Here is a 27,000-nt window from a genome sequence, read left to right as displayed (position 1 = left end):
TGCTAAAACTTCACACACACACACACACACACATCATCATCATCATTGTTCGACCGTTGTCGAGACAATGGAATTTACTATGTTACGCCAGACTTCACGGTCCATCATGGCATTACGGAGGTCCTGTTGCTGGATGCCTGTATCCCTGGAGATTACATCAGGGTAGGAGAGTGTGCGTCCTCTGGTATTGCGAGCAGAGGGTTTCCAGAGGAGAAGACTAGAAATTACTTCTTTTTCAGCTCTACAACAATGTCCAGCAAACTGGACTCTCCTACCTTTCACAAGAGATGACACAGGTGGTAGTTTCCCATATATTTGCATTTTGGTTGGATGACGCTTCCACGAGAGATTTTGAGCTCTCATAAGGAGGCGAGTGTAGGTTCCATCCAACCGCCTCTCAAGCTTCTTTGATAACATCCAGGTGTCTGAGCCATATAGTAGAATTGGTTCGACTGTGGCTTTGAAGATTTCAAGTTTGAAGTCTCTACTTAGATTTGATGACCAAATCTTATGCCACACACACACACACACACATACACACACGCACAGACACTCACACATGTGTATAACTTAGCGGTTCGGCAATAGGGACCGGTAGAATAAGTACTTTGGCTTACAAAGAATAAGTCTTGGGGTCAGATTCTTTGACTAAAAAGAAACCCTTTCAGACGGTGCTCCAGCATGGCCACAGTCTAATGACTGAAAGGAGTAAAAGATAACACACACACACACACACACACACACAACCGACTTTAAGGAATAGACAATAGAGCATCAAGGAAAGAAGGAAAGAAAGAAAGACGGAAGGAAAGAAAGAAAAAAGAGGGGATAGAAAGAAAGAAAGAGAGAAAGGACAAAAGAGAGAAAGAAAGAAGGAAGGAAGGAAAGAAAGAGAGGATAGAAAGAAAGAAAGGAAGGAAGAACGAAAAAAGAGGGGATAGAAAGAAAGAAAGAGAGAAAGGACAAAAGAGAAAAAGAAAGAAGGAAGGAAAAAAGAAAGAGAGGATAGAAAGAAAGAAAGGAAGGAAGAACGAAAGAAAGAAGGAAGGAAAGAAATAATAAGGGGATAGAAGGAAACAAGAGAAAGTATGAAGGAAAGAAAGAAAGAAAGAGAGAAAGAAAGAAAGGAAGGAAGGAAGGAAGAATGAAAGAAGGAAAGAAAGGAAGGAAAAAAGAAAGAAAGAAAGTATGAAGGAAAGAAAGAAAGAAAGAGAGAAAGAAGGAAAGAAAAGAAGGAAAAAGGAAAGAAAGAAAGAAAGGAAAGAAGGAAGAGGAGAGAGAAAGAAAGAAAGAAGGGATAGAATGAAAGAAAAAAGAGAGAGGGGATAGAAAAGGCGAAAGACAAAGACAAAAGAAATTTAAAAAGAAAGAAAGAAAGAAAGAGAAATATGAAAGAGTGAAAGAATATGTAAATATATATAAAGAAAGAGTGAGGGAGAGTAAGAGGGATCGAAAGAGAAAGGGTGAAAGAGAGAGAGAGAGGAGGAGGAGATGATGACGTTTACGATTCCCTCTTCTACTGAATGTGAAAGGCCAGGGAGGAGACGGAGATGATTGACAGCTGCCTTGGCTCCGCCTCCCTCTATATAATGCAACGCATTTGGCGCAAGCCGTGACTTCTTCACTCACAGGTGTTTGTCTTGTACGTGCCGTGTACGGTGTCTTGTGAATTATCTCGCTGGTCTAAGCAAGATTCTAACCGAACTGGAGATTAACCATACCATTTACCATATTTCTCTTTTAATATTTCCTGATTCTGTGCCTTCAATTTTAAACTGGAATTCATACATCTCACACACAGACATAGATATTCGTACACGCACTCAACATTATTTTCCCGGCAAACACGGACAAAAAGATAATTAATTTATTAATTTCATTATACGAATAATTTAATATTTTTTAAAAAATTACCCTACAATTACCTACCTCTGCTGTGTACCCGTATTATCCTCGTATTTAGCCCATTTTTATCTGTGAGAACCCATACGCAAATTTCTCCACACACAATTATCATATACCCCCGCACACAATTTACTTATTTAAACCATGGAATTAATCAAAGACGTGTTCGAACTGTCTCCCTGTAAAATAACCAACACTGACGATTACTTGTACTGCTATGATCCGATCAGTATCTTATCCCAAGATCCCATCATTTGGTCGGAAGAAAACCTGCCGAAATTTATGTGGAAGCCGGCCGAATGGCCAGAAATCGAGATCCCCGATTGGGGAAAGAATAGGATTACGTGTGAAGACACGGTGCCGGATGACAACTTTCCTTCTAAATGCCCTGAGCTGTTGAGCCAGGACGAATTGTGGTCCCCTCGTACGAGCCCTTTCTCATCGCCCAAATCGTCGGGTTCGCCTTCGATGTCTCCATCGAGGTTTAGCCACGACGAAGAATCGATGAACTTTGCTTCGTTCGTGGTCGCTAATAGTTATGGTCACGTCGAGGCCATGGATGCAGAGATACAAGGAGATGATGAGGATGATGATGATGATGATGACGATGGCGAAGTGAATGTGTGTTCAAGTCCCGCCGTGTCCCGGAATGTAGTCGAGGACCACCCTTATCATCAAACTGAGGAGAAGCAAAGCGGCGCCGGTGCTGCCGGCGGTCGACGTCGGCAACGACAAACCGCCTCCGTTTCCAAAAAGGCCGTTCGTAACAGAAAACGCAAGGGCAAACCGGGTCGGCCCCGAAAGACTGCTAATGTGAAAAGCAAAAAGGTTAACGAAAAGGAAAGGTTAATATCCCCTAAAATGATAAAGAAAAGAAAAGGTAAGCTTCGACATGATTTGCTTGCATTACAAATTTCACTACAAATAACCGGCATAGCTCCACTTTAGTGCCTCAGTGATTGGCATTCCTCACAACTTTTTGAAAATGTGTATTTGTGAAAGATTTTGCAGAGCTGACGCTATCGAGAATGTAGGTAACGATTATGTTGGTTGAACATGGGGAGGGGAATAATTCTCTAAAAGGGGCTTTTAAACTGGTGTTGTCTTCATCCTTGACTTGGTTTTCTTCGTTTAACTTGTTTTCGATTTTGTCAGTTATAATGTATCCATCCCAATCAATATCTCTGCAAAATTTCACTAAAGAACATGTATTTACGAAGAAACTATCGTGGGGCACTAATCTGTAGGTATGCCTACATATCTCTTGAACATGTGTATTTTTCTTCGGTAATGATTTATTTAAATTTCTTAAAACTTGTAATTTATTGAATCGAAGTTAGGGACTTAATTACCCTCTCATATATGTGCATGTCAGGGGCTGGGGTCTCGACTATAATTATATTGTATTTTAGCGGCGTGACAAAAAAAAATGCATATTTTAAACAACTCATCTGGCAGAAAATGCCGAAGAATGCAGAAGCCTTTTTTGTTGCCCGGCTTTAATTAAAACACTTAATTTATTACAACTTTTTATTTCTTTTAATTAGAGTAACAGCTGCTAATTAACGCTAGTTTCCGTAATTGGCTGTCTTTTTATTATTTTATTTTTTTTGCTCCCTTTTTTTTTTGTATTCTACAAATGATTTGTCCTCGAAAAAGGATTTGGGTTTAATTCTTTTCTGAAGGTTTATTATATATATCTGGGTCTCCTATTTCCTAACGCGGTCTGGTCCTTCCTTATTTAGACTTCATATAGGTTATATGGGTGTGTGCTTGCTACTGTTTCTGACAGACCGGGGGGGCGACCACACTTTTTTGTCGTTAATTCGGGTTAAGATTCAAATTAATTCTTTCACTCTGGTACCATAATGTGTATGTATATATATATATGTATATATATATATATATATATATATATATAGGTGTGTGTGTTTCAAGTAGACACATGCTTTATGTATCTAGCGCCGGCCAATCCTTCAAGTTCCCATGCATATCTATGTAACATGTGTCGAGGGAAGGGGCACACTCGGCACGACTCCCCCCTCCGAATTCAAACATACTGGTCGTTATACATTCAGCCCTTAGTCTCCTCTCTATCTCTCTCTCTCTCTTTCTCGCTTTCCTTTTGAACTTTGACCGTTAATTGGGGTACTTGGTAATGATAAAATTCTTGTTACCGGTTTAAATTTTTTCCCCTTCGCCCTCTCTCTCTCTCTCGTTCGTGCTAATTGCGGCGAGTGAGAAGGCCGATGACGTCATATGGCGCTAAATCTGTCTTCTTGCCCGCCAACACCCAGTTATTATCACTGCTACCATTCACCACTAATGGTAGTAGTAGTAATAGTAGTAGCAGTAGTAATACAGCTAGTATCTGCTGAATGTGGTGGTGGTGGTAGTAGTAGTTGTATCATTACTGCTACTATTCTTTTTTCCCCCCTCCTCTCTCAATGCAACATTCCTTTTGTCGCCAACACCGCCGTCCTTCTTGTGTGGGGGTCGCGGGAGGAGATTTTGTGGTATGGAGGTTTTTTTTTTTGTGCTGTGTCGTCGGTACCAGGATTTCATACCATTATCATATATATATATCTCCGCCGTCCCTACCACCACTGCAACGTTGAAGAGAACGATAGTTATGTTAGAGGGGGGGAGGGTATCCTAGTTTGCTTGTAAAGATAGAAAGGGGGGGGGGGGAGAAAGCCAACTTGATAGACCAGACCGGAAGAAATGGTGTTTTTGTGGCGGGAAATAAAGGTTTCTGTGTGTTGGCGGTGGGAAGGAGGGAGAGAGAGAGGAGACGGTGAAAGGCAAGGCTTGTCTTAATTGAGTTGGGACGAAACACGCACACACACACACACACATACATACATACACACAATATTAGCTAAGTGAAGACAATTGTGTAAATATATATAATATATATACACACACACGCACGCACACACAATGTACGGATGTATACTCTAAGGCGGCGGCTGGAAAATCGTTGATTTGCCGGATAAAAATGCTTCGCGGCATTTCTTCCGGCCGTTTGACGTCTTAGTTCAAACAACGTCGGGGTCAACTTTGCCTTTCGTCATTTTCGGGGGTCCCACCTTTCCTTCAAAATTTACTGGCAAATAGGAAACATACATACATACAGACACATGTGAATATATGTATACACACTGGCTTAGGCGGCTTTACATTTATGAATGTGTATGTATGTGTGTATATATATATACACACACACACGTACATGCATGCATACACATTCAAGGCTGTCCAAATATACTCCCATACACCGAAATATGTGCGTGTGTTAATATAGTCATATATATATATATGTATGTATATATAACACATATTTATACACACACACACTCATACACATGTCTGTTCGTCCCTCGCCATTGCTCGACAACCGATCTTGGTTTGTTCCCGTAACTTAGCAGTTCAGCAGTTCCACATACGTGAACTGATAAAATAAATGCCAGGCTTTTTTTCTAAAAAAAATAAAGGTATTAGGGGTCGATTCGTTGCATTAAAGTTCTTTAGTGGTGCTCCAGCGTGGCCGCCGCAGTCCAATGCCTGAACCAAGAGGAAGACTTGTATGGCCTCACACACACACACACACACACACACATACATACATACACACAATATTAGCTAAGTGAAGACAATTGTGTAAATATATATAATATATATACACACACACGCACGCACACACAATGTACGGATGTGTACTCTAAGGCGGCGGCTGGAAAATCGTTGATTTGCCGGATAAAAATGCTTCGCGGCATTTCTTCCGGCCGTTTGACGTTCTTAGTTCAAACAACGTCGGGGTCAACTTTGCCTTTCGTCATTTTCGGGGGTCCCACCTTTCCTTCAAAATTTACTGGCAAATAGGAAACATACATACATACAGACACATGTGAATATATGTATACACACTGGCTTAGGCGGCTTTACATTTATGAATGTGTATGTATGTGTGTATATATATATATACACACACACGTACATGCATGCATACACATTCAAGGCTGTCCAAATATACTCCCATACACCGAAATATGTGCGTGTGTTAATATAGTCATATATATATATGTATGTATATATAACACATATTTATACACACACACACTCATACACATGTCTGTTCGTCCCTCGCCATTGCTCGACAACCGGTCTTGGTTTGTTCCCGTAACTTAGCAGTTCAGCAGTTCCACATACGTGAACTGATAAAATAAATGCCAGGCTTTTTTTTCTAAAAAAAATAAAGGTATTAGGGGTCGATTCGTTGCATTAAAGTTCTTTAGTGGTGCTCCAGCGTGGCCGCCGCAGTCCAATGCCTGAACCAAGAGGAAGACTTGTATGGCCTCACACACACACACACACACACGTCTAATCCGGTGCATTCACACATGTAAGCCGGTCATTGAGCCTGGCTGGTAAGGCTGTTCATATACACCCGCATCTACACACACACGTACCACATCCGGCTCCACGCCAGCTCAACATATGACGCAGCCGGTTTAACAAATACTATTCTACCACAGCTGGTTATATAGACGAATAAAGATTATATATACACACACACATATATACATACACGCCACGCATACACATTGCCGGCTAAATATCCACACGTATGTACAACCGGCAACATATTCGCACGTATGCAGAGATAGCAACGTATTCACACAGCCGGCTACATAGCTACATACACACTGCCGGCTACATATCCACACATATACGCAGTCAGCAACGTATACACACAGCCGGCTAAATATCCACACATACATACACACTGCCGGCTAAATATCCACACATACATACACACTGTCGGTTAAATATCCACATATATACGCAGTCAGCAACGTATACACACGTACATACTACACAGCCGGCTAAATTTCCACACATATATACAACCGGCAACGTATTCGCACATCTGTGCAGCTAGCAACGTATTCCCACAGCCGGCCAAATATCCATACATAACATATCCACACACATTCACACACAGCTACATTTACATATACACAGTCGGCTACGTATCTCTCATACACACTTGCCGGCTAAATATCCACACGTACATACACAACCAGCAACATACACCCACATACGTACAGCCGGCCAAATATCCACACATAACACACACACACACAGCTACGCAGCCGGCTACATATCGACTTACACGATGCCGGCTAAATACCCATACACATACAATCAGCTATACACACACACACTGCAGTCGGCTATGCACAGCCGGTTCCTTATCCACATGTATACGCAGCCGGTCTTACTGTTTTAAACATTAATAAACGTAGTAGTAGCAGTAGTGGTGGTCACTTGACTCAATTGCGCAGTATTCGGTAGTTCACATAGATCACCTCGTCTTACACTAGTTTTATGATATATGTATGTATGTATCTGTGTGTGTGTATATATAATAAATTTCTTAATAGTCTGTATGTAGTACCTTCTAGACGTGTTGGCTGTGTCCCTCCATCGCCGCACACGCCTTTTTTTGCTTGGAGATCTCTTGGTCCCAGTTAGTTCGCCCATGTTTAGGGTAAAAATCGATAAGTGATCGATGCTTGTCTTATATAATGCATGACTATTAATCGGTATAGCTGTAGATGGCATGGCTACAGTTTCGTGCCCCGCCACCCTCAAAATTTCGTGAAGAAATCCAAATTTTCTTTCAACGAAATTGTGCGCTACGGCCCAAGCTACAGCATTGCCTTGAGGTGTGCTTCAGTAAAATGAATTACTGCTCGTATTAATCGTACTCTACCTCAGACGTATCTTTGCAGAGTTTCATTAAACACAGGTGAATGCGTTTTCCTGAATGTAATAGGGAAAACCGTTCTGGGGTACCCAATTATGAAGCCAGTGTAATGTCTCGGTTATACGGACAGTTTAATGTATATGTGTATGATATAGTACTTTATGGATGATGGTAGGTCCCATGTAAAGAGTTGAAGGATTTTATGTCTATGGGGCTTTCTCTGTTCTAACAATATTAAGAGTTGGAACGAGTTCCATTAGAAGCCGGTTCGTGTGTGTATGTGTGTATAGGCAAAAGCGTGAGAAGTTTGCTTCCCAACCACATGGTTCCGGGTTCAGTCCCTCTGCATGGCAACTTCCCCAAATTTTCTACTAAGCTCTGGACCAGTAGATTTGGTGGAGGGAAACTGAAAGAAGCCCATCGTATATGTCTATATTCCACCAACACCACTTGACAAGTGTGGTGTTGATATGTTGACGTCCCCGTAATGTCGCAGTTCTGCAAAAGTGACTGCTGGGATGATTCTAAGTAGTGGGGCAAATTCGGTTGATGCCGGTGTTCCAGTTTGGCCGCAGTCTAACTGAAACAAGCAGAAGATGCAAGCGACGTAACAGGCGGTATTTTTTCAATAGCTGTTCCTTGGTCGTGAGAAAATGCAACCCCACCCTCACCCCAATCCACCAGGTTTTTTAAAAAATGAAATAACGGAAAACGATATCGTGATTATCAACATTTTAAATCTCTTCTTCTCCGCCTTCTTCCGGAAGCAGAACTTACTTTCTTGCACGTTTTTTTTCTTTTTTGTGTTTCCGATGGTGTTTGCGGGACTTGGGGTGACTGGTTTTCCCAAATTCCGATCCCTGATAGAGTGTTTTTACATGCAATGTCCTTTGTATTAATATGCAATAACGTTTTTGTATTACCTCTTCTATTGCAGCTCGTCAAACAGGGATTTTACGCCGAGCTACGAAAGTTACTCCAGCTATCCTTGTTGAGGTGTCCACCTCGAATTCACCACTAACACCGCCGATAACACCACCATCTCCACAATCTTTATCATCGTCATCGTCGTCATTTTCATTGATATCTTCATCGCCATCGCCTTCATCCGACAACACCAGCAGTGTGGCGGTGGCTGCGACCACGTTTGGTAGTTCGGGTACGAAGAATTCTCGCTCCGCAGACGAGAGACTTCTCAGTGAAAAGACTAAGAGGCGCAAGTGTATGTCTCACAGCGAAAAGGCTGTCCACAATGAGTTGGAAAGGCGGCGTAGGGCTCAGATGAGTGAGCTTTTGAGCGAGCTCCGAGTTGTTATCGATGCTGTGAAGGATGACCCGAAGGCATCTCAGAAAAGGATAGTGGACGAGGCTCTTCTGTGTATAGAACGAGCTCTTCGGGAGGAGAAGGAGATGAAGGCTCGCATGGAAGTGGTGAAGAAGGAGAACGATTTCCTGAAGTCTAAGTTACGGGAATTGTCATCAGAATGGCACGACTTGCATGGAAGTAAGTAGAGCATCTTTTTAAGAGTATTTTTTGTATGTGAGGAAAATGTTTGGGAAACTACTTGTGGTACGATTGCCTCGTTGTGTTGGGAGAGGATACTCGAGTGTGTTGGATGCTTCTGTCTAAGTAGAAACGGGGTTTGTCTTATCATTACTTGCTCAGCTGAAGTCATGAAGCTGTCTCCTTTGTTTAAGTAATTTCATAGATATGACCCTGTTTTTTGCCCTCATTACCTCAAAGCTTGTTTCTTTCGCTTCCTACGTCACTAAGTACGTTGGCGGTTTATTTAATGCATGCTTCTGATCCTTATAGTCAGGGAAAGACCTAAAATGCAGATTCTCTTCACGAATTTTAAAAGCATCTTGACATTTCTACTTCTTGTCTAGTTACTTTTAATCATTCGTTTGATGAGGGACTACAGTCCGAAACGTTAAACACTTGCAAATATCCTCATTTGTTTTGTCTTGCCAGTTACTTGGCAACCTCACTGGTGCCGGTGCCAAAGCAAATAAACAGCACCCAGTACATTTCAAAATCGATTGCACTGAGGTGGGTATCCAACCATAATAGTCGTGTCAGAGCAGATGTCGGGGTTTGATGCTGCTGTTCCGCAATAGTTCGTTGGATCGATCCTGTTATAACCGTCCGATCCATGCCAGCACAGAAGACGGATGTTGCTGCATTCGTGTGTTGGCATGTGGAACGGACCACATATATAGAACCCGGGCATTGGGTTAGGTGAATAGACACGGTTATTATAATCAAAACCAGGCGTTGTATGCTTGTTTTCCCTTAGGCTGGGCTGTTCGCGATGCTTTGGGCTCAGTTCGGGGGCAAGAAAGTACAGCAGACGACAATCAACTGTGGATATTCTGTGCTTGACGACGTAAGTAGGTAAAGATAAGTGTGTGTATGTGTATATATGTATATTCACACGCGCATGCATACATACATACATACCGTTTCGCAACTGCGTATTTATGGTATGTCGACCGCACACACAGCGTGCTCGTGTGTATGTAGTATATCTTCTGTAGTCAGCTAAATGTCACTATACACACACAATCTTATTACTGTGTATATGCGTGCGAATTGCTTGCTACGCAATTTCTGTTTATGTACGCCATTAGTGGCTGCGTACTTGTGAGTGAAGCGTAGACAGGGGTATTCTAATAGTGCCTAGGTACATATATGGGTATATACTTGCTTATCCTGTAGTGTTGGGGTGGGTGTTATTTAATACGGGTGTAAATGCGTGTACATAATTGTCTTTCCCTTATCGACAGAACGTGTAAAAGCGTGGTGGGCGTATTGGTTTGGTCTGGTCACTCAACCAGCTAGAAATAACAGCCAAATATCCCCTCATCGCATGGCTGTTTTGGAAAGACATGCTTATTTATGGACACCCCCTAAGAAGTACTCGCTTACACGCATTTGTGCGTGTGTATATACATATGTATCTAGATTTTCCTTTGGGGCTGGCCAGATCGGAGCAATCTCAAGATTAATCAGCTGAAATTGCGAGGATGATCCGGCTCTTGACTGAAGATCGAAGGCTTCGAATGTCCCGTCCGTGTTTTGCGTTCTTGTCCCAGTTTGTATTTTATTTACATATACATATATATAGCGGCGCCCGTACCCTTTTTGGTCTTATATATCTATACACGTGTATTTTATTATATGAATGGTTAAGTTTGCAAGTTTCGTGCAAAGAGCGAGCCTTGTTCTGTTTCAGAACGGTTTGGTGTAAATTAGACGCACTTAGGACTTCGGCTGTTATTTCTTACATTCGAAGCAACCACACAAGGGCTTCGTCTATGTGTGTTTGTGGGCGTGTATCGTTTTCTTAACTCTACTACGCATTTGTTTTGTGTATGTGTGTGTATAAATATATACGCATGCACTTTAGCGTGTGCCTTGTACCTACAATTACGAATGTAGCACATTGTCCGCCAGTGTTTTAGGTACATGTGAACTGGCAGTCATTAAAATTACATGGATGCGAGTGCGTGCGTGTTCAATTCTACCAATCAGTGTAGAAAAAGTGCGTTAGATATCTTCTGTGCGGATGTGTGTGTGTGACGATGTATAGAGCCTCTATATATGGGGGCTTGCGCGTGTTTAAGTGTATAAACGTGTTGCGCTGTATAACGTGTATTACTTTATATGTTTAGATAGGTGTGTGTGTGTATATATGTGTGTATTGTATAGTTATGTAAATAGGTGTGTAAGTCTATTTGTATATGGCTTTCTCTCTGTCTCTCTCACTATCTCCCGCCTCTTCTAGCCTAGCTCCTGTGGCGGGAAATTATCAGCCAATCAGAGTTCAGCATTTTCTCTTTGTTGTCGCCGACATTCTTACCTTCTCTCTTTCGCCGTCTCCTTTCTCTTCTTCAACGTCTCCCTCTCGTATTTCCTTCCCTTATCTCACTTACCCCATCCCCCCGGTCTCTCTGAATACTTTATCTTATCTCTCTCTCTCTCTCTCTCTGTATCTTAACCTCTCTTTTTCACTCTATATCTTTTGTTCACCCCTCACGTCTCTCTTATCTCTTTGTCACCCCTTCATATCTTCTCTCTCTCTCTCTCATTTCGTTATCCACCCCCTCTCCCTTTCTTTGTTCCCTTCTTCCTCCTCGTCTCTTCTAAATCTTGCTCTCATTGTCTTGTCTCTCCTCAAATCTCTAATTCTTTCTTTCCCGTTCTCCATGGCCTTAATAAACCTCGTCACCCTTTCACCTCTCTCCTAATCTTCTATCGTCTCTCTTCTTCGTCTCATTCTCATTCTACCCTTTCTCTCCCTACAGTCTCTCTCCTCTCTCAACGTGTCTCGCTGCTTTTCCTTCCTCTCTTTCCATTGAGTTTTTCCCTTCATTCCTCTCTCTCTTCCTAGGCTTCCTCTCTCCGTCTCTCTTTCCCCCGCTCATCTTTCTAACCTCTCTCTTTCGTTCTCTCATTCCTCCCTCTTGCCTTCTCTTTCATATCTGTATCTCTATCTCTCACTCCGCTTCCCCCTTCTTTCTCTATACTCTTTCTCATTGTCCTTATCTCTCACTATCTCTCTCTCTCTCTTTGCCTTTTTCTTTCACTTCCTCCCGTGGCCTTCCCCACCCTCATATCACATACCTCTTCGTCCTACTAACCGACCTCCCTATACATATGGTGTACAAAAACACTCAGACACCTACATACAGGCAGTTCATGTATGAGTATGTATGTATACCATTCTATGTATGTGTGTATATAATCGACATCTTCGTTATATATAATGCGTACAAGCACGCATACACACACATATGGGCGTGTAGGAGAGTAATGTGTGTATATGTGTGTGCTAATGTCAAATGTTGGTAACGTCACCACGTACGTGTACAAGCTGTGTGCATATGTATAAGTATATATATGTATATATATATATATATATAGTTTCTCTTATATAATGAATGGCGTGTGTGGTCTATATATATGTCAGACGTTACACCATAACTGCTGTGTATACGTGTGATGGTATTTAGTGATTGGCATGTTTTATAGCGTCCGTGTATGTGTGTATATAATATATATGTATGTATATGTGTATGTATATATATATATATGTATGTATTTGTGTATGTGTATATATATGTATGTATTTGTGTATGTGTATATATATGTATGTATTTGTGTATGTGTATATATATGTATGTATTTGTGTATGTGTGTATATATGTATGTATTTGTGTATATGTGTGTGTATTTGTGTATGTGTATATGTGTGTGTATGTATATATGTGTGTGTGTGTATGTATATATGTGTGTGTGTGTGTGTGTGTATATATATGTATGCTTTATCTTGTTTTATATATATATATAAATACACACAAAGTATATAAAATGTTAAATTTCCTGTGTGTGTGTGTTTAATCTTGTTTTCTCTTGTATGTGTGTGTGTGTGTTTGCCAATCTCCTGTGTGATGGTGCAAATTGTATGCTAGATTTTTTTCAGTATCTTCTTAGTATATCTCGTTATAAATTGGTATGACTCATGGTCTGTCTGTGTGTGCGTGTTCCTAATTCTCTGTGTTTGTGTGTGGCCTGTACTTATTGGTAGCGTGTGTGAGCGTACGAGTCTCTCTCTCTTACATCTGTTGCTTGCCGACAAATATCAGTTTTCAACTCTGACCCCTGCTGTCTTAGCCTTTGACCTGACCAGTCTTTACTCTTTATATACCCTTTGACTATCACTTCTTATCGTCTCCATGGTTCCCTCCTTTATCACTCTCTCTTTCTTTCTCTTTATTCTCATTGTTGTATTTCCGTTGCGGTGTGAATGGGACGGTAGGCTTTCTTTCTTTTTTTTTTTTTTAAGTGAATGGCCCCGGCTGGGTTCAACAGATATTGAAACTACTAAACTGGTGACCCCTTTTGCTTCCTGCGTAAAGTGTAAGGGGTTGTTTAAGAACAATAGACGGATGCTGGGTGAATGGGGAGGCGAGGAGAGCAGTGGGGATAAAAGACTTGGCGTTGTTTCTTGCTAGGCTTCACCACTTCAGATCCGTTCCTGTTGACGTATTATCGCCCCCTATTCAATCTGTCAGCCTTGATTCCACCCCACCCATGAGCACGCCTCGGACTGACTGGGGAGCGCTTATACTCCGGTTGTGGCCACCTCAGTTTTTTTTCTCCTTATTTATAGTGTATAGGGTTCTTGCTTCTGGCGTTCCGACTACAACTAATTCCAGGGGTCCAGTGACCATGCCACTGTGTACCTGTCGCGTGTCCCCAGATCTGATATGCATTCCAGCAATGTCCTATCATCATCATCGTTTAACGTCCATTTTCCGCGCTAGCACGGGTTGGACGGTTCGACCGGGGTCTGGGAAGCCAGGAAGCTGCACCAGGCTCCAGTCTGATTTGGCAATGTTTCTACAGCTGGGTGCCCTTCCTAACGCCAACCACTCCTTGAGTGTAGTGGGTGCTTTTTACGTGGCACAGGGGCCAGGGGAGTCTGGCATCGGCCACGATCGGTTGGTGCTTTTAACGTGCCGATCGTGGCCGATGCCAGACTCCCCTGGCACCTGTCCTTTGTTGTTTATAACCCTAACACCGTCTGATCCAGCCACCCTCATAAGAATAGATATTCCGGCTATTCTTCATTGTCACAGTGTACCTAGGACTGCATATTTTTGTGTCCCGTCCCTTGTTGATTTCCTCTGCTCTGTCCAGGTCCTGCAGGTTTCACGTTGGACGTTCCTAAACTTATTTGCTGTTTGGCAACTAGAGATCGTCAAAGTGGGATTGGCTAGGACTTGGTCGAAGTTGATGCTCTAGCATGGCCTCGATTCATTGACTGACCACTAGGATATTCAGAAGTCTGACATCTTAAGTTTATGGGCCCTTTGCTTGTATTTGGCTGCGATTTTCGAGTAGTGTTGGGCAAGTTTGGATTACGTCTTCTCGTAGAGTATTTTGTTTGCCGTAGTAATCTTTGTAATCATCACACACATAATGTCTTGTATGTTGTATTATTTTGAGTGTTTTAATCCTTGTTTAATGCTGGGGATGAGTCAGTTTCATGGGAGCTGGCAAGGGAAGCTTAGGGTCTGCGACAAGGTCCACTGTTTGTTTTGACATGGGTTTCTGCAGCTGGTTACCCTTCCTAACACCAGCCAGTCCTATGCATGGGGGCAGCAGATTGACAGGGCCCTGCCAATCAGTTCTGTTGTGGTTGCTGGGCCTTCAAGCTTACAACAACTTCATGTATGTCGTCTACCCTTAGTCATTCTCCTTTACCAGGTTGAGCATTGAAATCAGTTTTCAATATTTGATGTCTTCCTAGGACTCTATCTTCCACAACGTATATGTGTTGCCTTTTCCCTCCCCTTCACAAGTATTGGTTTGTTTATGTCCCTGTGTAACTCAATGACTGACAGGGTAGTTAATACATTTCCTAAAGATACAACCTCTAGTCCCCCAGTTACTCCAGTTTGTCTTAAAACCTTTCAAGGTGATGCCCGCCCCTCCCGGTTCTGTGGTTAACGAATTTGTTCTGCAACCAAATTCATTTCTGCTGTGTAGAAAACCTTCTTGAGTGAGTGTCTTCCCTGCTGGGGTCCAGGGTCATCCAAAACCTTGTGGGTGTGGGGTAGATTCAGTGACCGGGCTTTCTGTTGGTTATGGCGACTAGTGCTCCAGTAGATCTGATCGATGGAACAGCCTGCTCCCTACCCTTAATATAGCTCAGAGGGAGATTCGTTGTGACAGGGCAGGCCCCTTTCAAACTCGTTTTTGCCAGTTTACTGGCACATGTGAAATGAAGCATCTTCCTCAAGGACAGATGCTGTCAGGAATTGAACTCTTGACCTTAGCTGAGTACCTGGGTTACTATAAGATTTAGTAAGTGGAGACTGTAAGAAGCCTGTGTCTCTGTTTTGGTCTTGCATTGATTGTAAATGTGTGACTGTCATAACATCGTTTTTTTGTTAATTTCCACGTATTCTGTGAGAATGTCTGCCCATGAGGATTGGGAACAGGGAAGGCATCCTGGCACAGAACCTGCTTGTAAACTTTGGCCTGGTGGAATAGTGGACATTAAATTGAGGGTGATGCATGGCTGTTGCTATGTGTGTGTGTGTGTGTGTTTGTCTTTTCTCCCATACTGGTGGTTATGGGCTGGGTGGTGCCAGCTCTGGTGTGTGTGTGTGTTGGCTGTGTTTTGGCTTGCTTTATTTTTGTGGTTTCCTTTCCTTATTCAATGTGACACTGTTCTAGTGAGGCCTCTGGGTGTCTTGCAGAAATAACAAGGGCCCTACTTAACAGTAGGAGTGGCTATATAAGAGGTAGTGTATGACAGGGATAGGAACAGGAGGTACATGTAAATGGGACATGGTCTCAAATGACACAGCAGTGTAAATGACCAAGTCTAATAGTCTGAAAGGAGTGCCTGGTATTGGATATGCAATGGACCTTAGCTGGTCTGCCAAAATTTAAGAAGGTAGCACGTCTGGTCACTTCAGCTGGGATAGATGTTATCCTGTCATTGTTTTTAAAAACAGATATTTGATGGTGAGGTTCTCCGAGATGCTGACAGTTCTGTCAGCTCCATCTTTTAATGATAACAATAATAAAGTGTTAAGGAGGGACGGTATAAGAGATGGGCTACAGCAAATATTCTGCTGAATACCACAGATTTGCTTGTCAGTCGTTTGACCTTAACCAGTTGATTATGTCCCTTAGTGGCTGACGATATGTGCATCTCTGATCATAAGCAGGAAGTAGTGTGGGAGCCTTATTGAGGAATTCTTTGGGGTTTGGATAATTCATCTCTGGAAAGATGGGTGTTTCATTCAGCATCCTTAAACAACCCTTATTCAGGGATCTTTTTTATTTTGGGCTGCATGGCGTAGTCAACCTGAAGAAAATTCTAACTGGGCTCCACCTGCAAGGTCATGTATGGTTTATTCTGGTACGAGATCACTGTCATACACATATGGTTTGTGATGCATGTGTCTGGTGTGCCCAGTGTCACTTTGATGGCATGCACTGCTCTCTCGCTCAATAATAATAATAATGGATAGTAATAATAATAGTAGTGGTGATGGCTTTAGATCTTGGCCAATTATTTTTGTGGATAGAATTTAAGCTCAAATCTCAACCGGCACAAACCAACACGCCCTCAATACTACTCCACCCCTTCTTAGTCCCCCTTAAAAAAGCATTCATGTGCAGAGACCCATGTCAAAACAGGCTATGAGGTCTGGTCTGGCTCCTGGCCCAGCTAGCTTCTGTCAGCCCTTCTAGCCCAAATGCCACCAAGGTAAACTGGCTTGAAATGGTGATAAAGACTAGTTTGAGGTGGGTGGGGTTCTCAAAAACTCAGGCCCTGATAATTTGCTTAATTACTGTTGATGATTAGTGCTGTAATTTCTTATGCTAATTGTTTTTTTATTGGTGACTAATTTTCTTTTCCTTTTTTCTTTTTTCTTTGTAATTGCAGATTCCAAAGTTGTGATTTACAGAGATACAGATGAGGATGAGGAGTGTTCCGTGGTGGAGATCATGTGATGGGGGCGGAGGAGGACTTTAAATACAATGTCTTGGAAGTACCCCAGGACTGGGTTGGCTGCTTCCTGCACTGCTGGTCATTGCTCCCCTTCCTCAAGCCAGGGGGGGGATGGATATGACCCGGAACTGGAATATAGCATCCCCCACCCCGGTGCTGTTGCTTGCTCAGGATTTTCCTTGTGGTTTCCATCACCAACAGCCCTGCGGGTGGGAGGGATTATGCACACAGCCGCCTCTACTACCCCTATATATTATATATGTAGTATATATATATCATATATACACACACACCCTGTAACATAAACTAAATACTAGTTTGTAAATATAATATATATATTTATATATGCAATGCACACACATGCACACCCGATGTTCTGTTTAGGCGGTGGTGGTCATTAGCATGGTGATAACAACGGCGCCGAGTTTTGGCAGGGAATTTTGCTGGAAGCTTTTTTTTTTTTTTTTTTTTTTTTTTCCTTCCCCCCAACTCTGCTTCTGGTGGTTTTTTGAAGGGCTGTCCGGGTCCAGTGGAACTGTGGTTCGGCCTAGAGCTCTCAGGCCTGTCCCTCTGTCCTTCCTTTGTGGTCGGTCAGAGCAGGGCTGCAACAGTGTTGCGTAGCAGGACTTCAGGCGAGGTGAGCGCGAATAAAACATTCGGAGCAGTTGTCAGATAACTGTGTGTTCTACAGCCGCGGAGACAGATGCGGTCTCGGTCGGGCAAGGGAACTGATGAGATTTCACATAGGCAATGTGATGTTGTGGTGTTGATGCTATTAGTAATAACTACTAATTATTTGTTGACAAAAATAAACTGTTATTTATTTCCTAACTCAACAATGTCTTTGTGTTTTTCTTCGCTTTTCTGTCTGTTTGTCCCCCACCCGTCACAACTGCTGTTGGTTTGTTTACACTTGGCAGTTCTGGAAAAGAGATTGATAGAATAAGCACCAGGTAAGTACTGGGGTTCCTTCTTTCAAGGCAGTGAGAGCCCTGAAACCAGTAAAAGGAGGATTGGTGACAGGAGGGACGTCTAACTGCAAAAGAGACTGCTTTGCTGAAATGCTGTCTGTCCCCTTGAAGCATGGAGGAGTGGCCATAGAAGCCCCCTTTAACGTTTATATTGCTATCAAATGTAATCCTTGTGCCAAGAGCACCATCCAAGTGAAGGCATTGCCAGTACCGCCTGACTGGCCCCCGTGCTGGTGGCCCATAAAAAGTACCCGCTACACTCGGAGTGGTTGGCATTAGGAACGGCATCCAGCCATAGAAACCGTGTTGAATCAGACTGGAGTCTAGTGCAGCCCCTCAGCTTACCTGTGTCCAACCGATGCCAGCATGGACAACTGCAGAGGTCTGTGGTATTAATTTACATATATTGACCAGGAAAATCCCTGATGTACTGAGGGCTTGGTAGATGAACAGTGATATGGTGAAGGATTACTGTAGAGTCTTTCTTCTGCAGTGCCTCTTCAAGGGTTACAGTCACGGGATTATGAGGGTCAGCTGTAAGGTTCATGGTCATCGATGGGCCATCAACGGTGTCTAAATGAAGTTCGTTTTCCAATATAGTATTCTCCATTGATTGTGTGGCTCTTTCGAACAAAAAAAGCAAATAAGTATAATGCCTTTTGCACCCCAAAGAACTGAGGCAAGTGAAACGACCATGGCCTTTTTTGGAGCCGGTGAGGAGGGGTGTTTCTGCTGCAGGGATTATCCCTGCCTCAAGGAAACCAGCTGGATTTGCTTCAGACAATGTCAGATTTTCCTGTGGTTTGTTGATCAGGTGTCAAGATGTGTGGCACCCATTGAGCAGGAACCAAGTTCTTTGTGCAGAATATTCTCAACTCCCTCACGGGATATCCTGATAGCATTGGCTATTTGATTTACAGTTGATCTTAGTGGTGGAAGTTACAGGATATGCAGCCTTTGGGTCATTGGTAAAGCTAAAGCATCATCCCTATCTAGCGTAGTAATCATGTCGTTGGGGGATAAACAAACCCCTTTTCTGAGGTGGCTTTTTTCTTTGCCACTAGTTCGGAAATCTTTGAGGAATCGGAAGTCAGTTTACCTGGACAGAAACTACAGTTTTAATGAGGAATGAAGTAGATGAGATCCAGGCTATGTGTCTTTCATAGCAAGCGGAACCTCAGAAGTGGTAAATATCTTAGGTGAGGTGTATACCAGAGGCTATTCTTCAGGTGAGGGATATCTTAATTGAATGGAAGTTTGCATTGTTGTAAAGAGGTACCTGTTAACACCTGGAAGGTTCAATCAGAATGTGCAGAGTAGGAGGGGAGAATTCAAATATAGAGGGAAATAAGGATTAAAAAGAAGGAAGAAAAAATATAAGGGAGAGAGGAATTTTCAGCAGGGTCATTTGACCTGTAATATTGAAAGCGGTGAGCTGGCAGAAACGTTAGCATGCCAGGTGAAATGCTTAGCAGTATTTCGTCTGTCGTTACGTTCTGAGGTCAAATTCCGCCGACGTCGACTTTGCCTTTCATCCTTTCGGGGATCGATTAAATAAATACCAAGTTATGCACTGGGGTTGGTGTAGTCGACTTAATCCCTTTGTTTGACCCCTCTATATTTAGCTCCTTGTGGGCAATAAAGAAATAAGAAATGTTAAACATGATGGGCAAAATGCTCACTGGTATTTCGTCTGTCTTTACATTCTGAGTTCAAATTGCGCCAAGGTTGACTTTACCTTTCATCCTTTCGGGGTCAATAAATTAAGTACCATTTGTGTGCTGGGGTTGATCTAATCGATTGGCTCCCTTCCCAGAAATTTTGTGCCTTGTGCTTAGAGGAGATAAGAATATTCAATGGGGCTGTTTTGATCATGAATTGTGATTAAGGGGCTAACTAGCAATTTATGTCTATACATTACAGGGTTGGCCAGAAGTCGGCTGACAGTAAATCAAACCCATTTAATTCCAAGATTTATTTAAGTTTAACAACTGAATGAATTTTAATAAAAGCATCTAAATATGAAACATCATGAAAATTGTTCAAACTGGGGTCCTTGAGTGACACCATTTTTCCATTCCAGTTAATACAGAATCACAGACGGTATTTATGGAATTTGGTTTACTGTTGGGTGACTTCTGGCCAACCCTGTATATAAATTGCTATTCAGTCACAATTAGTGATAATTAAAGTTTTTCCTTTATGTTCCTATATTTTGTCTGTGTGGTAAGTAGCTTGCTTCCTAACCACATGGTTCTAGGTTCAATCCCACTGCATGGCACCTTGGGCAAGAGTCTTCTACTATAGCCTCAGGCAGAGTAAAGCCTTGTGTGTGGATTTGGTAGACAGAAACTGAAAGAAGCCCGTCATATATGTGTCTCTGTAGCCCCCATAACTTAGCTGTTTGGCAAAAAGAGACTAATAGTATAAGTATTGGGGTTGATTTGTTCAACTAAAGGCGGTGCTCCAGCATGGCCACAGTCAAATGACAAACAAAAGTGATTGGTTTGCTTCCCAACCACATGGTTCCAGGTTCAGTCCCGTTGGTACCTTTGGCAGGTGTCTTCTATGGCCTCAGGCCAACCAGAGCTTTAAGTGGATTTGGTAGATGGAAACTGAAAGAAGCCCAACGTATGTATCATGTCTGTGTTTGTCCCGGATAACTGATGGTGATGTGTTTACGACCCCGTAAATTAGATGTTTAGCAAGAGACTAGAATAAGTTCTAGGCTTTGAAAAAATAGAGTCCCTGGAGTTAATTTGTTTGAAATGACCCCTTTGATGTAATCAATACTCCAGCATGGCCACGGTCAAATGACTGAAACCAGTGACAGGTAAAAGATATGTGCATATGCAAGTGTGTCTTTGTCGCACTCCCAACTTCTCAACAAACCGGTGTTGTTATGTTTACGTCACAGTAACTTCGCGGTTCCGCAAAAAGAGACCTGGTTTTAAAACAAAAATAAACTATTAGGCACAGGAGTGTGGTAAGTAACTTGCTAACCGACCACATGGTTCCGGGTTCAGTCCCACTGCGTGGCACCTTGGGCAAGTGTCTTCTACTATAGCCCCGGGCCGACCAAAGCCTTGTGAGTGGATTTGGTAGACGGAAACTGAAAGAAGCCTGTCGTATATATGTATATATATATATGTGTGTGTGTGTTTGTCCCCCTAGCATTGCTTGACAACCGATGCTGGTGTGTTTACATACCCGTCACTTAGCGGTTCGGCAAAAAGAGACCGATAGAATAAGTACTGGGCTTACAAAGAATAAGTCCCGGGGTCGATTTGCTCGACTAAAGGCGGTGCTCCAGCATGGCCGCAGTCAAATGACTGAAACAAGTAAAAGATAAAATATAAAGATATTAGGTCGATTCCATTAGATTAAAAACAATTTTTCAAGGCTGTGTGCTCCGGCATGGCCGCAGCCTAATAACTGCAGCAAGTGTAGAATCTTTATATATAAAAGTGAAGTTGTGTGAGTGTCTGTCTCCTACGATTTAGATTCCTAACTACTCCCACATTTTGCGGTGTAGTTTAACCAAAACCGGGTATCTTATTGTCGTGATTCATATCGAGCCCTTCTGGGTATTAGCGCGCGTCTACGATTTAAAAAAAGATTTACCATCATTTTTTTCCATTTTAATGCATTTTTTCGATATTATATAAGGAAAGTAACTCTAAAAATGTCTACCATTTAAAAAAAATTTACCATCATTTTTTATTGCATTTTTTGGCTATAACTCTCTAAAAATGCTTATATTGTTATTTCCCTTACAAACCCGAGCAACGCGGGCGATACTGCTAGTACTGGATAAAAAGAATGAAGCTACGACCATCCCATGTTGACAGTGGTGGTGGTGGACATGAAGGTAGGTTGAGCTGTTGATGGCGGCGGCGGAGGTGGTGTCTCTTTATTTTTTCCTCTGTGGCTGTGATTTGTTTCTGCTTGTTGGGTGGTTTATCTCTTAAGTGGGGCAGGGGAAAAGTGGCGGTGGTGGTTTGGTGGTTGATGGTGTGATAGGGTCAGATAAGGATGGGTATTTGGTGCAGTAGAGTGGAGGGTGACGCCGACGCCGCCGCCGGTGGGGTGTTGGGGTGGGCTGGGAAAGAAGAAGAGAAGAACAGAGATAAATACATCAAAGAGGTCTGCTGTCACGTGGGGAGGAGAAAGGGGGGGAATGAGGAGTGATTTAAGTGTGTTTGCGTGGAGAGGAGGAGGACAGAGACAGAAAGATCGATCGGCAGATAAGTAGATAGATAGGTACATGGATATGTCGATGGATGGAGATAAAGAGAGAGAGAGAGAGAGAGTAGGGGGGAAATAAATGGTGAAACGGGTAGAAGTAGATGTGTGTGAGGGTATATATATGTATCAAATATATATATATATAGAGAGGGAGAGAGAGAGATAAAAAGTAGGACATAGGTAGAGAGCAAGGCAAACAGATAGATGGAGAGAGAGATAAAGAAATAGACAGAATGGTAAATAGCTTGGAAGAAAGGGAGTAATACATATGTGTGTGTGTGCATATGTCTATATATACTAGCAGTATCGCCCGGCGTTGCTCGGGTTTGTAAGGGAAATAACTATATTTTTTCTGTACTTAAGCATTTTTAGAGAGTTATAGCCAAAAAAAATGCATTAAAAATGGAAAAAAAAATTATGGTAAATTTTTTTTTAAATCGTTGACTCATCGTAGACACTTTTAGAGAGTTACTTCCCTTATATAATAGCGAAAAAAAATGTATTAAAATGGCAAAAAATTATGGTAAATTTTTTTTTAAATCGTAGACTCATCGTAGACGCGCGCTAATACCCAGAAGGGCTCGATATGAATCACTACTATAAGATACCCGGTTTTGGTTAAACTGCACCGCAAAATGTGGGAGTAGTTAGGAATCTAAATCGTAGGAGACAGACACTCACACAACTTCAGTTTTATATATAAAGATATGTATATATCTATAAAATAATATGTTACAAATACTCAATAGTCAAGATAAAACTCTGAGTTTCAGATGCCGAAGTGGAAATCCACAACACCATCTCTTCGGTTATGTGTATATATACTCTTTACTCTGTTACTTGTTTCAGTCATTTGACTGTGGCCATGCTGGAGCACCGCCTTTAGTCGAGCAACTCGACCCGGGGACTTATTTTTGTAAGCCCAGTACCTATTCTATCGGCTCTTTTGCCGAACGTAAGTTACTGACCAACACACCAGTATCGGTTGTCAAGCAATGCTAGGGGGACACAGACACAACACATACATATATATATATTACACATATATAGATATTCTTCCAGTTTCTGTCTCCAAATCTCACAATTTGGCCTGAGGTATAGTTAGGAAGACACTTGGCCCCATGTAGTGGGACTGAACCCAGAACTGATGTGGTTGAGAAGCAAGCTTCTTACCACACAGACACCCCTGTTTTGTTTTCCTAATTAGAGGTGAAGCTAATTGACTTCATTGAAGACAAACATCATTAATGATGATTTTTGTGCTAACGAAGGAGGGGGATCAAATATTTCCCCCCTTTGTTACTGGTGACCTTTATCAATTAGAATTTGTTATGGGGGATCTCAGGTCCTACCTACAGCCTACCCCCCCACACCCTTACTCTTAACTATATGTTTTCTATGCAGATGGCTTTCCTGAGAAATTTTCCCATGTATAGTTTGGAGCTCGCTCCTCCCTCTCTCTCTCTCTCTCTTTATCTATCTCTTTGTCTATCTCTTTCTCTCTCCACCTCTCTCACACACAAATATACATGCAGTTTTTCCCCCTTTTTCTTTCTCCCATATGTGCACCCTCTCTTCTTGCCCTTGTCTTATGTATGTATGTATCTATCTATCTATATATATATATAGGCGCAGGAGTGGCTGTGTGGTAAGTAGCTTGCTAACCAACCACATGGTTCCGGGTTCAGTCCCACTGCATGGCATCTTGGGCAAGTGTCTTCTGCTATAGCCTCAGGTCGATCAATGCCTTGTGAGTGGATTTGGTAGACAGAAACTGAAAGAAACCTGTCGTATATATGTATATATATATATATACGTGTGTGTGTGTCTGTGTTTGTCCCCCTAGCATTGCTTGACAACCAATGCTGGTGTGTTTACGTCCCCGTCACTTAGCGGTTCGGCAAAAGAGACCGATAGAATAAGTACTGGGCTTACAAAGAATAAGTCCCAGGGTCGATTTGCTCGACTAAAAAGGTGGTGCTCCAGCATGGCCGCAGTCAAATGACTGAAACAAGTAAAAGAGTAAAGAGTATATAATTAATAAGCAACAAGAATGGATCCGGTAATTTAGTACAATTGTTTCATACTACAACAATTTATTAAAGCTGGAAATATTACAGCAGATTTAATATGTCGAGTAATCTTCAGCTAATTTTATATAGGTTTTCCAATAATATAAAGTTCTCAGATCAATTAGTAACATCTTAGGGAAGGTAAATATACAGATAAAGATGTAGATATGAAATTCAGGAACATGAAGTGGGATACCAAACAGACAAAATTAAGTTCACAAAATTAAGTACCATATTCATTTGAATCTAAATTGTTTGCTGAACTTATATATAAATAGATAGATATACTTTATGTATACTCTCTCTTTGCTTGTTTCAGTCATTTGACTGCGGCCATGCTGGAGCACCGCCTTTTAATCGAGCAAATCGACCCCAGGATTTAGTCTTTGCAGGCCTAGTACTTAACCTATTGGTCTCTTCTGCCGAACCGCTAAGTTACGGGGACATAAACACACCAGCATCGGTTGTCAAGCGATGTTGGGGGACAAACAGACAAACAAACACAGACACACAAACACACACACATACATATATATATATACATATATACGACAGGCTTCTTTCAGTTTCCGTCTACCAAATCCACTCACAAGGCTTTGGTCGGCCTGAGGCTATACTAGAAGACACTTGGCCAAGGTGACCCGCAGTGGGAATGAACCCAAAACCATGTGGTTGGTAAGCAAGCTACTTACCACACAGCCATGTATGTATATGTATGTATGTATATATCTATCTATCTATTTCTGTTTGCACATATATATATATGTATATATATATATTTACACATATATACATACATATATACATATATATTAATATATAGATATATAATATATGTTTATTATATGTATATATATATACATATATATATCATCATCATCATCGTTTAGCGTCCGCTTTCCTTGCTAGCATGGGTTGGACGGGTCAACTGGGGTCTGTGAAGCTGGAAGGCTTCGTCAGGCCCGCGTGCCTTGGTGTTTGTGTTTGTCACCCATCACTGCTTGGTTTGTTTACGTCCCCTTGACTTAGCAATTCGGCAAAGGAAAGTGATAGAACAAGTACCAGACATCGTAAAATAGGACGTAAGTAGGGGGTGTCGATTTGTTCAACTAAGACCCTCCAAAGCGTTGCCCCAGTATGGCCCACAGCCCAATGGCTGTAAACAACCGAAAGATAAAATAGATAAACAGCCGATCTTTCTCCAACCAGTCGCTGACGCACAGACAGAGTGAGGAGGTTCAAGGGTTTTCTCTGTTTTTGTCGTGAAACAACATGTCCTGCGATATTTTATCTCACAAGAGGGGAGTTGATTTCTCTGGAGTGCTCGGCTCAAGTAGTTTCTTTACGTCTGTAATTATCGTTATTACCTTAATCATCAACATCATCATCGTCGTCATCGTTAAGTCTTTGGTTCTCAGATCCCTTTATTTTATTTTATTTATTTTATTTTATCTAGTTTCAGCTCACGAGCTGTGGCCATGCTGGGGCACCACCATTTGGTGTTGCTACATGATTTTACTTCAGGAATGCTTTTTAGCAACTGCCATTTGGTGCATGAGAAAGTTCGACGCAGCTGCCCTCATCTGCACCTCCTGCCGTGAAGTTGGTTCATCCGGGACACCTGACAGGAAGAGATCCAGTCCTACTTTAGAGACATCCGCATCCACCCCATGCAGGTCCCTCAGGTTCTTCGGGATGATATTGAAGAGCTGTGGGCCTCTGAAGGGCTATCACAGTATCTTGTCCTACATCTTGATGGCAAATTTGGAGTCCTTGGCACCACGAAGTGGCGCCCAGTTCTGGCATTTGTGTAACTCTCGATGCCAAAGTTTGGGACAAGTCCTTCCAGGATCTTCCAGATGTATATTATGGCATATCTTTCTCGCTTACGCTCTAAGGAATAGAGTTTTAATCTCTTGAGTCTTTCCCAGTTGCTTATATGCTGCACAGAGGCTATCTTCTTCGTGTAGCTTCGTTGGATCGCCTCAAGTTCTGTGATCAACTTGACACTGGATCGTGACCTTTGTCCTCTGTTGCTTATTTATTCACATTGTTTTGAGTTAATCCTGGATTATCTCATAGCTTTGAGATTTCAGTGATGTCATTGTTTATTTTCAGAATGACATTGTAGGGTAAGTGTGAGAGGACAGATCCAGCTGGTCAGAACATAAATGAGAGTTGAATATCTGATGTGGACATGACTGGATTAAGCCTTTAAGCATTCAGATTATTCTGTTAAATCTAATGCTTCTTCATTCACAGAGTTTTCTGTTAATCCTGTATTATCTCAAAGCTTTCAGATTTCAGTAATGGGATGGTTTTCTGTTTTAGAATGACATTGTAGGGTAGGTGTGAGAGGCTGGATCTGGCCAACTTGGACATAAAAAAATGTAGAATATTTGGGTCTGATATGTCCTGGAGCTAGCAGAACCCTTAGCACGCCGGGCGAAATGCTTAATGGTATTTCATCTGCCGCTACGTTC

General features: G+C 42.1%; 1 protein-coding gene across 1 annotated transcript; it reads left to right on the top strand.

Annotated features, from left to right (window-relative positions):
• The first annotated feature begins 1,601 nt into the window (after positions 1–1,601).
• Positions 1,602–18,062, top strand: LOC115228325. Its single transcript, XM_029798930.2, has 3 exons — positions 1,602–2,785; positions 8,619–9,185; positions 17,161–18,062. Exons 1-3 carry the CDS (start codon positions 2,050–2,052, stop codon positions 17,226–17,228), a joined length of 1,371 nt encoding a protein of 456 aa, XP_029654790.1. The 5' UTR covers positions 1,602–2,049; the 3' UTR covers positions 17,229–18,062.
• The last annotated feature ends 8,938 nt before the right edge of the window (positions 18,063–27,000 follow it).

The sequence above is a fragment of the Octopus sinensis genome, unplaced genomic scaffold (assembly GCF_006345805.1).
Source record: "Octopus sinensis unplaced genomic scaffold, ASM634580v1 Contig10326, whole genome shotgun sequence".
NCBI lineage: Eukaryota > Metazoa > Mollusca > Cephalopoda > Octopoda > Octopodidae > Octopus > Octopus sinensis.
This window is presented reverse-complemented; position numbering and strand designations above follow the sequence as displayed.

Excerpts from the sequence above, each read along its gene's own strand:
- LOC115228325 (XM_029798930.2), top strand. The coding sequence starts at position 2,050 with ATGGAATTAATCAAAGACGTGTTCGAACTGTCTCCCTGTAAAATAACC. Across the intron at positions 2,786-8,618 it reads AATGATAAAGAAAAGAAAAG|CTCGTCAAACAGGGATTTTA; the intron begins GTAAGCTTCGAC and ends CTTCTATTGCAG. Across the intron at positions 9,186-17,160 it reads ATGGCACGACTTGCATGGAA|ATTCCAAAGTTGTGATTTAC; the intron begins GTAAGTAGAGCA and ends TTGTAATTGCAG.